Consider the following 19,427-nt stretch of genomic DNA (forward strand, 5'->3'; position numbering starts at 1 on the left):
TACGTTGTTAGAAAACTTGATTTAGATTATATTATTTAGGTTAGGATCTACAAATATTTTGTTTTTTGAGCCACATAAGCTCTGGTTTGGCTGGATATCATTGTATATAAATAATAATATAATATAATGATAATAATCTCTAAACAAATAAAAAATTGTCTTCATAAACTTTAATGTCTTCATAAAATTAAAAGTTTATTATTTACTTTTGTAAGTATATAAAAAGTTCTAATTCTAGTCTTTTATAACCATGTTTTCTAAAAAATATGTCAACTCTTTCATACCAAGCTCTAGATGACTGTTTTAGGCCATATATTATCCTTTTTAAATTTTAAACTTTATTTTTACAATTACATGAGAGATTGAAGCCTTAAGCTGGATTTATAGTTTGACGCACTGTAAACGTAGACGCACTGGAAAAAGATCAACATAGAATTTTGTGTTCTCTTATTTATAAATGAACGTAAACGCATGACGGAACGTAAGTGAAACGCACTGCAACGGAGGATTTGGCCAACTTTCATCATTTACAGTGCGTTACTTGCGTCTGGCCAGTCAAAAGGAAGAATTTTGTGCTATCAACCGAAGTGAACTGTCTGGCCCGCCCACCATTTTGTAAAGTTGTTTATCAACATATTCGAATTTTGATTTTGTTGATTATTTGTTACAATGAAAGTTAAGAATTTATAAAATAATAATAATAAAAGTATATTATAGTATCATGGCCACCAACTCTAGCCACTGTTTCTACTCATGCAAAAAAATTCCACTCCGTCGATTTATAAATTGAAATCATATTTACAGTCCGTTTGTTACGTCTGCAGTGCATCTACGTCTACAGTCCGTCAAACTATAAATCCAGCTTTATACTGAAGCGTTCCTAGGAGAATATCTGACAGGTTTCATTCGTGGATGTTCAACTATCAATCAGATTTTCACACTACGACAAATTCTCCAAAAAGCACAAGAGTTTAATATAGATATCTACCATGTTTTGTCCATTTTAAAGTTGCATATGGCAGTGTCATAAGACCAAGTCTTTACAACGCTATTAATAAGTTAGAAATTCCAAGAAAACTCATATACATGATAACAGTGACAATGGCCAAGATGCTATTAGCAGTAAAGATTCAGAACGACTCGTCAACGCCATTTGAAATACATAGGTAGATAAGGCGGAGAAACGCGCTGGTATGTCAGCTTTATAATATAGCCTTAGAAAAAGTGGTACGAGTCGCAGATTTAGATAGCAGAGGAGATTTATTAGATCAGTCCAAATTCTAGCATATGCTGACGGCGTTTATATTAATAACAAGAATCAAATTCATGGCGAGTAACAGAAACACAAGAACTGGAAATGTTGACACAGATCTAACTGTGAAAATTGTCAATGATCAAAACTTTGAAACGGTCGAAGGATTCATATATCTAGGGACATCAGTTAACTCCAATAATAACATATCAGGGGAAATAAAAAGTCGAATCATAATTGTAAACAGGTGTTATTATGGTCTATCAAAGTACTTAGCTTACAAACGTCTGTCTCAAAAACTCTAAAGACTGTATGTCTTGACCCACGATTAGTTTACCGTTAAATATATTTACTATAAAATATTATTTAATTAAATTAAAATAATATACGACATCAATTTTCATAGAACTATTTATTGCTTACTATACATGTTTACAGAACTGAGTTTCGTTTGATACTACTAAAAATACATTACAAAATGCCTAACAGAAACAACTAGTAGAGAGAAGGGAGTTACTGAGAACTATATTTTACCAAATCGAAAAATAATATGAACTAAATTAAAATGAGACGGAACACTGTATATCTGTAAATAGATGAATTCTCTTTATCGATTTTTGCAAGAAAGATACTACGCAAGATATTCGGAGCAGTCTGTGAGAACGGAATATGTAGGCGTACATATAACTTTGAACTGCAGAATATCTTCAAGCATAAGTTTAATGGAAAAGATATTACCACTAATTAAGCGAAGCCGGCTTCAGGGAGTACGGTTATAGCCTGGGTCCCGGAATCGAACATGATAAGAAAGAATTTAACAGCGCAACTGGTGGAAATGTGGTGGATAGACGAGGTAACAGAGTGAGAGCTGAGAAGTGTTGCCAAGTGTAAAATCCAAAGAATGGCGAAGAAAGATTGAGAAGGTCTAGGCCCTTGAGGACCATGATGATGATGATGATGATTTTCACAATTAAATGAATTAAACCCTTCTGGTATTATCATAAAATTATTTTGTTTTAACATACCATTAAGGAAAGCCGTTGTTCTTCTTCTTTTTATTGTGACGTCTTCTTACGAAGGTTGGGAATCTGTCAAGATTTCTTCTTTCTTCCCAAGCCTTTTCTTTCTTCTACTTTTCCTTGCAAGATGACGTGTAGAAGAGAGTATTTCTCGTTTCGAAGTATGTGGCATAGATACGATATTTTTCTTATTTTAATTGTGTTTATAAGCTTTCTGCCATGTCCAATTCTGCTTCGTTTGGCACTTTTACGGTGCAATTAATTTTTAAAATACGCTTATATAGCCACATTTCGAATGCCTCTAATTTTTTTACAGATTGAGCTTTCAAAGTCCAAGCTTCTACCTCATATAGCAGTTGCGACCATACATAACATTCGACGAACCTCAATTTGATAACCATACTCAATTTCTTATTTGCAAACATTGATTTCTATTTTATAAATCCTTTTCGAGCTTTTTCAATTCTGATCTTTATCTCCTCATCTTGATCTGACTGTGAGTTTAAAATTGCTCCGAGGTATTTATACTTATCGACCCTCTCTAACGGTTAACCCTCCAATATCAGATGTATGTTGTCAACAGGGGTTTTCGAGATCACCATGTATTTGATTTTATCTATATTCATTGTTAGTCCCATCTTTTTGCTTTCTCTAAAATGATTTCTATAAGAGTTTGTAAATCTTTTATATTTTCTGCCATAATTGCTGTATCGTCTGCAAATCTTATGTCATTAATGATGTTCTCTCCAATTCTTACACCTTCAGTTCTTTCCTATAGTACCTCCTGAAATATTAGTTGGAAATACACATTATATAACTGTAACGACAGCACACTCCTCTTTGAATTTCTACTTGGTTTATCTTACTATATTCCACCCTTACGACCCCTGATTGATTGTAGTATAGATTTTTGATTAAATTAATATCCTTGGAATCTAGATGTATGTGTTTCAATGCATGTATAAATTTACCATGTTGAACTCTGTCAAACGCTTTTTGAAAACTATATAACATATGAATACGTTTTTATTATATTCCCTGCATTTTTGTAATAGTAAGCCGTTGTTAGGTACATCTAAATGGGTTATATCTTAATTTAGTTTAATAGTTACTGCCATTAACAATCTTAATGTAGAATGTCTAACAACAGGTGAAAAGTTTCCCTACTAGTTGAATAAAACCATAGGTTTTACAGTCAATATCCCAACCACACACACACAAGGTTTCACTACACTACACTTCACTACACTACACATTTCACTATAAGCTGTTTGACTAAATATTTTAGCCACTAAACCAGCACGATAACGCACATTATTTTCACTGTCAAATTTTCTTTTGAAAAGCGACTTACATAGAACACAAATTGATTAATTCAAATAGTGAGCAGCTGCATGTAAAAACTAAAAACAATGATAGAAAAGAAGAAAACTCATTTTACAAAAATAATAGTTTGTATTATTGTACTTATGTTACAAAAAACCTTTTTTGTTTTAATATATTATTATCAAATATATCTTTGTAAATAAACTAAAATTATAAAATTATATTTAAAATTTCATCTAACCGATTGTATTTACCAGGTTTATATTAAACAAATCATTATGTTTTGTCCATTTTAATAAAAGTATAAGGTATTATTATGAATAGAACTAACCCTGATAATTAAAGTTAAATACAGATTTCTATGTTTGACCAGCAAGCGAGAAAGACGTGTTTTAGGCACTAATTTATCGTGCTCGTTAAATAGTAATTATTGAAGTAAATTTAAAAGTAATTAAGTATAAAAGTGAAAGTGATTTGTATACTGAATATTGGAATCGTGAGTAGATAAAATATACTTTTTTCATCTATTTGGATTTAGATATTTAAGTAAATCACTGCAATTAGTTATACGTATTATCCAATTTCCATGAACTGGTATCACAACGAAAGCTGTAAAACAGCATCGGTTTTAGTCGAATTTTAAATCCATTTAAAAGATGTCATCTTCCAGTCAGCTACCACAAAATGCATCATACTCAAAAGCAGTTAGTCAACCACGTAGTATATTAATCCCAAACAGAGATCAAGCTATTCTATTTAACACTCTAGAGAATTGTACAATTAATGACTATCTTGAAGGATTGAGTCAGCATATAGAACCAAAAAATATAATTTTCGCATCCCGTATATCAAACGGTAGAATATGCATATATCTATCATCTAAAAACCTAGTAGATAAATTCATAGTAGAAACAAAGAAGATAATAGTAAATGGAAATATACTAGAAGCGAGAAGATTAATAACTCCATCAGTCCGCTTAATCCTGTCCAATGTATGTCCAAGCATACCTTCTAACTTAATAATGGACGAATTAATAAAACCAGGTTTAAATCCTCTCTCAGACATATCATACCTACGGATAGGAGCAACCAATCCTGCCTTCAGTCATATTCTAAGCTTCCGAAGACAAATTTTCGTTTCATCTTTTCCAGACAACTTTGTACTACCTGAATCTTTTATTATCGAGTTGGAACAAACATCATACCGCATATTTATAGCCCAAAACGAAACTTGTTTCAAATGCAAATTAACTGGACACCAGGCAGCTAATTGTCCAAATATTTCACCTTCTAACCATCTTCACAATGATAGTGCAATGCAAACAGAAATGAGACAAAATTCATCAATAAATCATACTCAACAAGATAATCTACAAAACACTCCCACAATCTCAAATACCACTTCCTCCACACTTACTACGTCTTCTTAAACCACATTACAAACAGTAGCAACCCCAAATTCATCAATAAACCAAACCGAACAGTGCTCACTACAAAATACATCTATACATTTGACCACTTCTTCAGTTAACACTACAGTCGCAACACCCACATCGTTTGAGTCATCCTCTAATACCCAAAAACATCAATCAACCTTACCCGAAACAAGTCAACACTTACCTCCAAATAAAAATACACATATGAATTCTCACGAACCCCAGATAACTTCGAACAAAGCAAGCGGAAAAAGAACCTTAGAAGATGCAATCACGCCACCCGCAGAAGAAAACTTTGAAAAACCTAAGCTTCAATTAAAGAAAAAAACCAAAACTGATGACAAAAACTTAAGAGATGAGATACCAAATCTCCAAACATTACTAGAACCAGTTAGAGAATATGTAGAAAAGGAAAAGCAATTGTTAAACTTCGATCAAGTAGTGGATCTATTCGAAAATATACAAGGATCAAAAGACATAATCAGCGTAACAAAATTGTACTCAGAAGACTCTCATACACTTATAAAGTTTCTATCGGAATTACATCCATACTACATCGACAAAAGAATGAAAACCAAAAGCACCAAATTAATACGAAAACTTGGCAAACACATAGGTTTTCTCCCTGCAGTGAAAACTTCATTGTCGGAAGAAGATTCCGACTCATCGGTAAATAATTCCTCTAAAGAATAATTACATTCACTTCTCTTCTTCAATGGAACTTAAATGGGTTTTACACCCATTTTAAAAAACTAAAACATATTATCTCTGAAACACACTCATCTATTATCTGTCTACAGGAAACAAATTTTAAGTGGAGGAGTAGCAATTTATGTGGATGAAAAATTCATGAGCACACAGTTACAAGTGACTTCAAATAATATTGAATTAATAACTATTGCAATAAATATACCTCAAAAAATTTATATATGTAATATGTATATCCCACCAAATCAAACTATATCCCAAGAAGATTTAACAGCTATTTTGGAACAAATTCCTTCACCTAGAATTATCGTTGGAGATCTTAACTGCCACAATCCGATGTGGGGTTCCATAAAACTCAACCCGAAAGGACGAATTATATAAGATATTATAACATCCCAAAATCCGAATCTACTTAACGACGGAAGACCAACCAGATTTAACATACATAATGGCACATCATCGGCAATTGATATTTCTCTGTGTGACCCAGTTCTGTCCACTATATTAACATGGGACGTTCTACCCTACTTATATGGTAGTGACCACTACCCCATTATAACTTCTTTAACGCATCAGAAAACCACAAATATCGAATCGCCTATCTCAAAGTGGAATATTAAAAATGCTGATTGGACTAATTTTACCAAACAAATCGAACAGGACATTAACCAAACCAACTTTACATCATCAAACGACATTGACGAGTTTTTAAGTACATTTTTACAAACCATCACAGCAGCCGCAGAGACGTACGTAAGAAAAACAAAAATTTTAAAGAAACATAAACCTCTTCCGTGGTGGACACCTGAATGCAGCCAAGCTACAAGAGCGTATAAGAAAGCTTTCAATAGAATAAAACATCATAAAACAGACGAAAATATAACGGACTACAAAAAACGAAGAGCTGAGGCAAGATACATTCTAAATGTTGCGTAGCGCAACCTAAAATTATGATCCAAATGACGAACACCCTTTTTTTAAAAATACTACTTTTAGTTTTAAGTCGAGTTGTACCCGAGAATGCACGATAGATGTTGCATATTATATTCTTTGCACATAATTGCGAGATTATCACGTACTCTCTTCTCAATTTTATTAGAAAAAAACATCAGTCATTGTGTCACTGTCATATTTGATTAATTAAAATTAATTCGCTCATTTTTCAACACAGAATGTTCAATTAACGCAAAATAAAGTTTCTCAAGTAGTAAGATGTTTTTTAAAGTGTAATACGGGAAGTGTGATCGCCAAATGTAAGGTAACACATTTTAATTAATTATTATAATTAGAACCAGATCGAAGGTATTGCCCCAACAGGCAGTGAGCAACACTTCAGGAGGAGAAGATAAAATCCCCCGGTGTTCTACATGTTCCTAACGAGCCGGATACAGCAACTGTTCCCGTTTATGTAAAGCTGGAAGCTGAATTTTCATTAATTATAGCACGAGGGCGATCATCTCTCATTTCTGCAAAGGCGTTTTCACGCAGTACTCAAGATTTTCTCACACTATTCGTAAAAAACATCACTCGTTTCCTCATTTCTTCGCAAAGAAAAGACATAGTTTTTATTCTCTCATATACACACATTGGAGTTTTGGCGGTTCCAGGATCCAAGGTTGTTCTATTAGCGCCGAGAGGCCGGTATATCGACATCGACACTTGCAAGGGATAAGGAGTTTATGTGTGGTCGCGGTTGGACTTAATGTGCGGTTTGGTAATTTATTGTAACTTTTACGAATTGTTTTTTTACATTGTCGCATGTCATTTTATTTTTAGATTTTAGATTCGCAGTGATTATAAGTACATTTTTATGGTAATATTATTTAGTTCATGATACTAAGTATCTCTTGTTGTATTTAAAATTTGTATTATTTTTTCTCACGTTCAAAATGACTGATGTTGCAAAAATTATAAAATTGAGAGGGCATACTAAAGCTTGTATTACTAGAATTCAAACATTTGTCTCAAAAAACCAAAATGTAGTTTTAGATTGCGGTCAATATATTGCACGCAAAAATGTATTAAATGAAACTTATCGCGAGTATCTCAACCTACAAAAGGAACTTGAATTAGAAGATTTTGATAAATATTGTTCAGATAGGGACATAGTTGAAGAACAGTATTATAATTTAGATTCATATTTCTACGAGAAAATCACGCAATTATCTGCAAAATCAGTTCAAACTCAACCTATTGTAACAAATGTAACACCACCTGTTAGCACAATTCAAAATGTAAAGTTGCCAGAATTAAAAATACCTTTTTTCTCGGGCGAAATCTCAGAATGGCCCAGCTTTTTTGATGTTTTCACCAAATTAATAACAAATGATAAACAGTTATCTAATGCTCAAAAACTTATTTATCTCAAATCAGTGTTAAGGAATGAACCGTTAAAGTTAATTGACAATCTAGAAATAATTGATTCCAATGTTGAAATTGCAATACAAAATTTATGCAATAGATTTGAAAATAAATATTTAATAGTAAACAGTCATTTGAACAGTTTATTAAATGCTCCACTCATTACAAAACCCAATGCACATGCTCTAAGGGATTTCTTAACTCAAATTAAAAGCCATCTCGCTGCCTTAGAAAACCTCAACATCTCGAATCAACTCACTGATTTAATTCTCATCAATCTCTTTACTCAAAAATTAGACTATAATACTAAAAAATCATTTGAAACCGAGCGTAATATAAACAAACTCCCAAGTTTAATGGAGTTACTTGAATTTATTGAAAGAAAATGCGAAATTCTCGAAAATCTTGTTCCTGAGTACTCTCATTCTCCGAAACAAAAACAACCTTCTCGTTTTATTTCTCTTAACACAGTTAGCAATAATTTGCAGTATAGTAGTAATAATCAGTATTTTAAATGTTTCTTATGTCAAAATAACTCCCATAAAATATACACTTGCCGGGAATTCTTAAATATGTCTGACGATGAGCGTTTTCAAACGGTCAAGCAAAGAAAGCGTGTCTCAACTGCTTGGCTAGTGGTCATTCAGCAAGCTCATGTACCTCTGCGTCAAATTGCGCTAAATGTAACAGGAGACATCACACATTGCTCCACTTCTCTAACGCTTCTACTCATAACTCAAATAGTTCTCGTTTCATTTCAAGAACAAATCAAGATTCTCGTAGTCTACCCACTAGAAACACTCACTTCCAAAACACTCATCACTCTCAAGACTCACAAGAAAATCATAATTCTCAAAATACTCGCCAGTCTCACAATATGCATGATACTCCAAATTCTCGTACTCACTCTAATGTATCTCGTGATCCCAATACTCAAAGCGAAACTTCAAGTTCTCGTGCAATCCCACGAATAGCAAATCAATCTCAGTCTAATGATGTCTACCGAGCATCATCTCTCTCTACACTTTCAGCCAAAAAGGAGGTTCTACTCCAAACAGCATGTGTTACAATTTATGATTCTCATAATAATCCCGTTAAGGTTCGCTGCCTTACAGACTCAGCTAGTCAGCTTTCGTTTATTACTGAGGAATTAGCAAGTCTCTTGAAATGTATTCCTTACACAAAAAGTCTTCAAATTTCTGGGATATTCGAAATCTGTTCGACGTCGAATAAAATGGTGGATTTAAATATTTTCTCAAATGTCAATCCCACAAAACATTTTACACTCTCTTGTGCGATTCTCCCAACCATCACTTGTACGCGCCCTCAAATTACATTGGATTTTAATGCTCTCAAAATTCCACCGGGTTACGGGTTAATAAAATTAGGCCCTAATCTTCCTACCTTAACAAATACTCATCTCGGATATCTTGTAGGTGGAAATGTACCTCAATCCTCTGGGTCAATTGACTCATATTCCACACTTAACATTCAAGAAAGTACTCAACCTCGAAATGAAGTATCCTTGTTCGTTCAAGCTCAAAATACCGATTCACTCGTACGGTCGTTTTGGGAAATAGAAGAAATCTCGTCTTCTACTTGTACTCCAAAAATCCTAACTCCTTCGGAGCAACAGGCCGAAGACATTTTTAAATCGTCACTTAAAATATTATCATCTGGTAGATTCCAAGTAGATCTCCCTTTCAAATCTCCCAACGAATATAAAAAATTGGGCGAATCGTTTTTCCTCGCAAAGAAGCGATTCCTAAACCTCGAACAGAAACTGATCAAGTCAGATCAATTATACGCACAGTATAAACAATTTATTCATGAATATATTGCACTTGGACATTGCAGATATGTGCCTCTCTCCACTCGAAATATTCACTCTGATTTAAAATACTTTATTTCTCACCATTGCGTTTTAAAGGATAGCGTAACAAATAAGTTGCGTGTTGTCTTTGATGGCAGTATGAAAACTACCTCAAATCTAAGTCTTAATGACATAATGCTTCCTGGTTATACGGTACAACGCGAATTATTCGATATTTTGATAAATTTTCTTCTTCTTCATGTGCCTTGTCCGTTCCGAACGTTGGCAATCAACATGGCTATTCTGACTTTGTTTGCGGCAGATCTGAATAGTTCAGCAGATGACAATCCGAACCATTGCCGCAATTTTTGGAGCCACGAGTGTCTTCTCCTCCCTGGACCCCTTCTGCTGTCTATTTTCCCTTGGACGATCAGTTGTAGTACTCTATATTTATTGTGTCTCATAACGTGAACCAAGTATTCCAACTTTCTTTTCTTTATACTTATTCCTACCTCTCTCTCTGATAAATTTTAGATTATTCAAATACTGTATTGTAGCAGATCTACGTCATATGTACAGACAAATTCGAGTAAATCCCGAACAGGTCTTTCTGTTGAACATCTTATGGCGTGATTCACCTCAAGAAGATTTGAAATGTCTTCAACTCGAAACTGTCACTTATGGATTAAATAACTCCTGTTTTCTCAGCACTAGATGTCTTAAGGAATTAGCTCAAAAAAATTTCGACAAATTTCCCTTGGCTAGTGATGCTCTTTTAAATTGCTGTTATATCGATGATGTGCTGTATGGCTGTAACGATTTTGAAACACTCTTCGAAATTCATCGTCAATTAACCGAATGTTTAAACCTCGCTTGTTTCTCGCTTCATAAATGGTGTGCAAACTCACCTGAATTTCTCGCAGGTATTTCTCATATCTCTAATGTATGTAATCAATCCTGAAAATCACACGAACAAAATTCTCGGCCTATGTTGGAATTTTCACTCCGATCATTTTTGTATGTGGTGGTATCTGCAAAATTAATTATGAGAAAGATTTGGTTACAAAGGTCGAATTGGGATGATCACCTCAGTCCAAATTTGCTTACAGAATGGAATCTATTTTTACAAACACTTCCTCACCTCTCCAATCTTAAGATTCCTAGGTTGCTGCAAAATTCTAGCAATGTAACAAGTACTCAAATACATGGGTTCTCGGATGCAAGTCTTAGCGCGTATGATGCTTGCGTTTATTTAAGAACATCACATGAAAATGGCTTTATCTCTTGCAATCTAATCTCCTCACAGAGTCGTGTTAGTCCTGAAAAGGTTGTGACTCTTCCTCGATTAGAACTTCTAGGAGTATTATTACTTTCTAATCTTGTTACGAAGATTCTTTCTGTCTTGATTCCATCGCAATCTCAGATAAATTCTGTCAATTTATGGACAGATTCCGAAATCGTCCTCGCATGGATTAACTCACACCCTTCTCGTTGGTCTACCTTTGTAGCCAATAGAGTAACTCAAATTCAAGAACTCACCTCCAACCATACATGGAGACATGTACGATCGAAAGACAATCCTGCGGATATATTATCTCGTGGTGCTACACCCTTGCAGTTGCTTGATTGTGATTTTTGGTTTAATGGTCCTCAATTTTTGTCGGATCCACACTTTGATTTCAACCTCTTTGTATCTAATGGTCCTTCGAATATTAATGTTGATGAACTGCATGAACTCAAAAGGGTTACTCATCTGATCAGAAAACCAGATTCACAAGTGTATGATGCCCTCTGCAAATTTTCATGTTTCACTCGACTGCAGAGAGCTTTTGCATACTGCCTTCGTTTTATTCACAATGTAAGAGCTATGTCTCATAGACGTACAGGTCCTCTCATTCCACATGAACTCTCTAGTTCTGAGTTAATGATTATCAAATTGACCCAGTCTCATTTCTTCAGTTCGGAAATCCAATTTTTAATGGATAATCGTCTGCTTAACGATAAGTCTATTCGTAAATTGAATCCCTTTCTAGATTCGTTTTAAATAATACGAGTAGGCGGTCGTCTTCTCCTTTCAGATGTTTCTTATGATCAGAAATTTCCTCTACTGTTGCCTTCAAAATCACATATTGTCAATTTATTACTTACCCGAGAACATCGAAGACTTCTACATTCTGGCCCTCAAAATACACTGTTCAATGTTAGATTGAAATTCTGGCCTCTTGATGGTCTTCGACAAATCAAACGTATAATACAAAATTGTCTCACTTGTTACCGTTTTAACGCACAAGTCGCTTCCCAAATCATGGCTAAACTCCCGAGGGAAAGAGTTCAAATTGCACGTCCATTTATAAACGTTGGAGTTGGTTGATTTTGGTGGTCCATTTCCAATAAAGACCTCTAAACTCAAGAGAGCTCCCCTTACTAAGGCCTATATGGCAGTGTTTGTATGTTTAGCTACTCGCGCCGTGCATGTGGAATTAATTTCCAGTCTTTCTACTGAAGCGTTCTTATTGACTCTGAAAAGATTTATCGCCCGAAGGGGTAATCCGAGTATCATTTTCAGCGATAATGGCACCAACTTTCTAGGTGCGAAAAATCAATTGAAAGAACTTATGAGTTGCTTCTCAAAGGTGATACCTCTGAATCTATTCGCTCTTTCGCTACTTCATGTCAAATTTAATGGAAGTTTATCCCTCCACGCTCACCACACCACGGTGGTATTTGGGAAGCTGCCATAAAGAGCTTCAAATATCATCTCGTAAGAATAATGGGTAACTCCAATTTTACTTTCGAAGAACTATCCACTGTACTTTCGCAGATTGAAGCAGTGCTCAATTCACGCCCTATCTGTGCGCTCTCAGACGACCCGTCCGATTTTTCCTTTCTTACTCCCGGACACTTCCTTATTGGATCTAACTTAATGTCTTATCCTGATCTCTCTGATATTCAAGAAAATAAATTGTCTTTGTGGAATAAATGCACAAGAATTCAGCAGCATATGTGGAAGGTTTGGGCCCGCGATTATCTTAATAGGCTTCAAAATAGACCTAAATGGTTCACTCCTCAGGTAGGCATAAAGCCTGATGATCTCGTCTTGCTTAAGGACGAAAACTCGCCTCCTCCCAAATGGCCTATAGCACGGGTAGTTGAGACATATCCGGGAAAGGACAACAAGGTAAGAGTTGTTAAGGTCAGAACTCCTGAAGGGTTATACGTTCGCTCTATTGCTAAACTGTGTCCTCTTCCTATGACTCACCTTCAAGAATTTTAATAGTTTTTTTAGATTAGTTATACCTTTCTTCAAATTGTACATAAATATTTTTTTTTGATGCGTTCACATCAAGGGGGGGACTATGTTGCGTAGCGCAACCTAAAATTATGATCCAAATGACGAACACCCTTTTTTTAAAAATACTAGTTTTAGTTTTAAGTCGAGTTGTACTCGAGAATGCACGATAGATTTTGCATATATTCTTTGCACATAATTGCGAGATTATCACGTACTCTCTTCTCAATTTTATTAGAAAAAAACATCAGTCATTGTGTCACTGTCATATTTGATTAATTAAAATTAATTCGCTCATTTTTCAACACAGAATGTTCAATTAACGCAAAATAAAGTTTCTCAAGTAGTAAGATGTTTTTTAAAGTGTAATACGGGAAGTGTGATCGCCAAATGTAAGGTAACACATTTTAATTAATTATTATAATTAGAACCAGATCGAAGGTATTGCCCCAACAGGCAGTGAGCAACACTTCAGGAGGAGAAGATAAAATCCCCCGGTGTTCTACTAAAAAAGAATAGAAAAGAATCCTGGAGAAAATTGATCTCATCTCTAAATACCTCTTCAAGCATAAGTACAGTTTGGAGAAACTTAAGGAAAATCTCTGGAAAAAGCCAACCATATAAGATTCCTTTTCTAGCAAAAAATAACAAAATAATTAGTGATAGAAAAGAAATAGTAGATATGTTAGCAGACCAATACGAATTAAATTCCAGTGATGAAAATTACACTGATAATTTTAAAATACATAAAAACAACGTAGAAAAATACATTTTGGAATTCGACGGACATGAGATTCACAACCTTAACGTTCCTTTTTCCTTCATAGAACTTGCTGAAGCCTTAAACTCTTCTAAAGATTCAAGCCCAGGACCAGACGGTATCCCCTTAGCATTTCTACTACATCTACCAGACAATGGGAAAAATTTATTACTAGACCTTTATAATTTTATCTGGAGTAACCAGGTTTTCCCATCAACTTGGTCCGAAGCAATAATACTACCACTTCTTAAACCTGAGAAATCACGAACATCACCTGAGTCATATCGACAAATATCTTTAACCAATATTATATGTAAAGTGTTAGAGAAAATGGTAAATAAAAGGCTGAGATGGTATTTAGAACAACAAAAACTCCTTATTCCACAACAAAGCGGATTTAGGCAAAATAGATCCACTATAGATAACCTAATAGACTTAGAGTGAGGAATACATGAAGCATTTGCAAATAAGCAAGATTGTATCGCAGTTTTTTTCGATATTAATAAAGCTTATGATACTGTCTGGCGATACAATATCATATCAAAATTGCATAATTGGAATATCAGAGGCAATATGTTAAAATTTATTTACAATTTTCTTCAATCTCGCAGCTTCATAGTTCGATCAGACAACGTTAACTCAGATAAAAAAGTTCAAGAGAACGGAGTGCCACAAGGATCAGTTATAAGCTCAACCCTTTTTCTAATAGCCATAAACGACATACTTCAACAATGCTCACCCATTGTTAAAGGAAGATTATACGCTGATGATTTAGTTTTATTTGCTAAAGGAAAAAACTCTACATCTATTCAAAAACATTTACAACAAACAATCAATCAGTTAGAATCATGGTCTAGGACTATTGGATTACAATTTTCACCGACAAAAACTAAATGTATTTTATTCACACGAAAACGTAACACTCTAACTCCACATCTGGAGCTATATAATCAAACCCTCAATTTCACAAATAATATCAGATTTTTAGGTATGGTTTTCGACCAAAAACTCCTGGAAAAAACATACAGAAGAACTTAAAAAATCATGCCAAGCAGGATTAAATTTTATGAAAACTATTTCCAGCAAAAACTGGGGAGCAGATCAAAATACACTATTACATGTATATAAATCTTTAGTTAGATCCAAACTTGACTACGGTGCGATAGTTTATTCATCAAGCAAAGTATCAGTATTGAAAACATTAGAAACTGTTCAAAACACAGCTCTACGAATAGCTACAGGTGCGTTTCGAACGACACCAGTTGAAAGTTTACAATGCCTAACAGGAGAACCACCCCTAAGTTTACGATGCAAATACCTTTCTCTCTCATATGCTTCTAAAATAGCTAGTAATAAAGAACACCCTACTTATACCAATACGTTCACAGATCGATTTCAAGACACTTTCTCTACAACAAGACTAGATCCACCATTTTACGAAAGGGTTAGAAGAAACCTTCATGACCTACATCTCGAATTTCCTGAAATTCTCCCAATAAATTTCCTAACTTCTTCACCTTGGTTAATACCAATTCCCAAGATAAATACTAACCTTAGTATATATAAAAAACGTGAGACTATAACAGACTTGATCAAACAATCATTCTTAATAGAAATGGAAACTTATAAAAATCACTATAAGATATATACTGACGCATCCAAATCTTCAGACGGTGTTGGTGCAGCCAATCTCACACCCAATACATCCTTAAAATTTATCTCATTACTTCGTCATACACTGCGGAGTTGTTTGCAATATTACAAGCACTTATCCACATAAAAGAGTCGAAACAGTACCCGTCTCTCATAATAACCGATTCACTAAGCTCACTTCACACTATTAAACGTTTATATACCAATAATCCAATTGCCTCACATATCAAATCAGAAATAGAGATTCTAAATAATAATAAGATCACTGTTGACTTCATGTTTGTTCCATCACATTCAGGTATACAAGGAAATGAAGAAGCAGATGAACTAGCCCGCTTAGCATCGTTCAGCCAGGACTCCATTCTTATTAATGAGGTTTCTTCAGATGATTTCAAGTCAGAAATCAAATATAAAGTGTTAAGTTCGTGGCAAAATAAGTGGAGTGCATCACAAAATAAACTGAAGGAAATCAAACAATTAGTGAAACCGTGGCCCCAACCCACAGCGAATAGACACGACCAAGTGAGAATAACACGTTTGCGACTAGGACACAGTAACTTTACACATAAACACCTCTTTACGCGAACTGAGCCGCCAATGTGTGAAAATTGTCAAGCAACACTCTCCGTGAAGCATATACCAACTCAGTGCAAAACATATGAAGCAGCAAGAAAGAAGCACACTATCCCAAATAATATAAAGGAAGCCTTAGGAAAAAACATGAACGTTAAAAACAATCAGTTATCTTAAAGACTCAGGACTATATCAATTATTGTAATTTTTTCTAACTTTACCTGTATTACATTTTTTAGGTCGCTAATAACCCTGGTGGTTACAGCGTAAATAAATAAAAAAAAAAGTTAAATACAGATGTGTTATACATTTTACTTGGGCAGCTTTTATTATTATTATCAAATTGTTTGGTTACCCAAACAATATCAAATACCTACCTACTTTGAAATCTGTAAAACGTGAAAAAGCTAGTTTTGCTGTGTACGTACCAACCTTTTTAAAAATAATTCATTCCTCAAAAGAGATAACAAAGGAACTTCGAATGGGTATAAGTTAATTATAAATCCTAAGCACAGTATATTGCTTTGTGTCCTAAGTTCGCCTCTGTCAGAGCATTTCAGGTTTCTTGGGAACACAGCTAGCTAGTGGTTCTTCAGTCATCGTATCGTCAGTACGAGTACCTCGTTGTTCGCGGTACCTGAGTCGTTGTAGCGATTATAACCGGTGTGAACCACTTCAAGGTCATCCCGTCATCCGTTAACTAAGAATGGTATCCATCCAAGTGCGAATGGGATGTGTTACTCGTTCTCTCGTTCAGTTTTAATGCTAGACTTATTTTGGTGAATCTGGCAAGTAAATGTATATGAGTGAGTTTGCATAACATAAAGTGTAAGTGGTGTGAGATTACCTAAGGAGTATTTGTAATAGTATTATTTCCAATTGAACTAGTGCAGATGGTTGCATTTACTTGGTTTCTGAAACGGATGTCACAGAGGTTCTTTAGTTTTCCAATAAGAAGTAGGTATACAACTGCATACTAGATATTATTCTGAAAATATTTACTCTTATCTATTTTAAAATACCTATTTCTCTTATTCAAATTAATAGCCGATTTGTTGTATTTTAGCAAAACGATAATATACACAAACATTTATTTTACTTATCATGGATAATTATTAGAATACAGAAATATGATAATTATTTATTTCAGTATTTCAGTTATATCAGTAGTTACTATATAAAATCTAAATCCTCCAAAATATCTCACAATTTTAAGAATGTTGCTAGGCGATGAACTCGATCAGCTCCGTGCTAGATTTATGAAGTATGACATCTGGCAAAGTTGTAAAACAATTACCATTATTTGTAAAAACTTTTGTTTTTCCCTATGTATACTTACTTTAAAATTGCGTGTAATATTTTTTATTGTTTTAAATATCATAGTTTTTGGTGCCAATTGTCACATATGTGTTTTATTCCATGATTACAATGTGGGTGGTTATATTGTATCTTTTTTTCGTCGCCAGCCTTTTGGCATTTTTTAAATCTTATTCTTTTCATTGGAACATATACAATTTAATTCTTTGTTAGAATTATTGACTAATAATGGTTATGTAATTCTCAATTGTAATTAGAATTCCTACTTGGAAATCTTTTTGGCGTTAGTCAAATAATTTAGTCACTTTGTAGAACTAGAACTACTCCTTAGATCTCTTGCCAATATTGTTTAAAGAATAGTTAAAATTTAAGCCCACTGCAGTAATTTGAGATTATCAAAATACATGATTGTTAGGGGCTATAGTGTAACCGGATAGATAAAATTACTGTAGATAATGTAATTATCAAATTACCAAAATTCCGTAAAGAAAAATTACATTGGTAGAACAAAATACAGGAAATTATTGTAAATTAGTTTAATGTTCTAATGGTCATATTCTGTTAATAAGTACTTGCGTTTAGCAAAAATTACCATCTCTGATGTTTATTAGAGAGGCGCACAATAGGAGGGAAAGGTTTATGTCATAATCATTAAAAATGTTTACAAGAGTAATGCCTATGCCTAAATTAAAACATACAACCAAAACCTTCAATGTATTTGTTTATTAGAGCTATTCCATTTACTGTCTATTTTCTAGAGTTTACCTACATTTAGGTAATTAAGTTAATATCATAAAATTATGGACGTGTACGAACTCATCACTATATAGCCTCTCATAAAATTATTAGACCCTCGGAGATATAGTCAACTGATCACCAGCATCCTTTGGAGATTGGTAAACTCATCACTGCAGATAGGTAAACTCATCACCGGGATTTTTGACTGGTTTCTAATGCGAAAGATTGCCTCTTACCTGCTATACTTCTCGTTATTGCGGTAATTTAATAAATTATTTTAAGCAAGTTGCTTTAAAATTTAACTGAGATATTATTAATTATACATACAACATATTGATTAATATGTCTCACGGTGTGGCCTATTAGACGTAGGTATCTGCCAATCTAAATAATTTTGAGATCTAAAAATTTGTTTGCATATGATTTCGATAGTGAACTTTAAAATGAAAATATTTGTCATCATGTGCTATTTTTGTTTATATCGGAAGTAGTCCCCAACTTCGTTATTTGATTTTCATTGCATTTTTATACTTCTCATTGAATTCTCGAGATAATTTGTTGAGCATACATTTGGTGTCTTACCGTTTTGGCGTTATTTAACTATCTTGAAAACAATAGTCGATTTTAGGATAACAATAGGATAGGAAAAGCTAAAAACTTGAGTGTACTATTAGTGCATAGAAGTCGAAGGAAACTTAATTTTCTACACGTGCAAAGCTTTACAGTTTATGGCATCATTGGCGGAAATTTTTAAATTTGAAGTAATCAGCAATGCATTTATTGTGACAGGATGCATCAAAATGCTTAAGTACAGTTTCCTGGCTTTTATAAACGGTCAAAGCCTACTCGATGAAACATAATCCTGTGAAAACAGCAAAAAAATTAAAAAATTAAAATGTCTTAAAAACTTGAAACACGGAACTGAATTTAAAATTGTTGACCAATATGAAAATGAAGATAACAATGAAAATTTGAAAAGTAAATCTATATTGGCAGCCAAAAGAATATATATATATATATATATATATATATATATATATATATATATATATATATATATATATATATATATATATATATATATATATATATATATATATATATATATATATATATATATATATATATATATATATATATATATATATATATATATATATATATATATATATATATATATAT

General features: G+C 33.6%; 3 protein-coding genes across 4 annotated transcripts in view; all 3 read left to right on the forward strand.

Annotated features, from left to right (window-relative positions):
- The first annotated feature begins 7,630 nt into the window (after positions 1 to 7,630).
- On the forward strand, positions 7,631 to 10,876 carry LOC140448917 (uncharacterized). The gene is made up of 3 exons (XM_072542049.1): positions 7,631 to 8,607; positions 8,865 to 9,914; positions 10,450 to 10,876. The coding sequence occupies exons 1-3, from the start codon at positions 7,631 to 7,633 to the stop codon at positions 10,874 to 10,876; spliced, it is 2,454 nt and encodes an 817-aa protein (XP_072398150.1).
- Positions 10,877 to 10,960: 84 nt separating this feature from the next.
- On the forward strand, positions 10,961 to 11,959 carry LOC140448918 (uncharacterized). The gene has a single exon (XM_072542050.1). The coding sequence runs from the start codon at positions 10,961 to 10,963 to the stop codon at positions 11,957 to 11,959; it is 999 nt and encodes a 332-aa protein (XP_072398151.1).
- Positions 11,960 to 16,791: 4,832 nt separating this feature from the next.
- Shrm (shroom) overlaps positions 16,792 to 19,427 on the forward strand; it is a 1,116,164-nt gene continuing 1,113,528 nt past the window's right edge. For both annotated transcript variants that reach the window (XM_072540517.1, XM_072540518.1), the window contains exon 1: positions 16,792 to 17,147. The gene's annotated coding sequence lies outside the window, so the exon portion shown is untranslated. The remainder of the gene's footprint in view (positions 17,148 to 19,427) is intronic.

The sequence above is a fragment of the Diabrotica undecimpunctata genome, chromosome 8, assembly GCF_040954645.1.
Source record: "Diabrotica undecimpunctata isolate CICGRU chromosome 8, icDiaUnde3, whole genome shotgun sequence".
NCBI classification, from domain to species: Eukaryota; Metazoa; Arthropoda; class Insecta; order Coleoptera; family Chrysomelidae; genus Diabrotica; species Diabrotica undecimpunctata.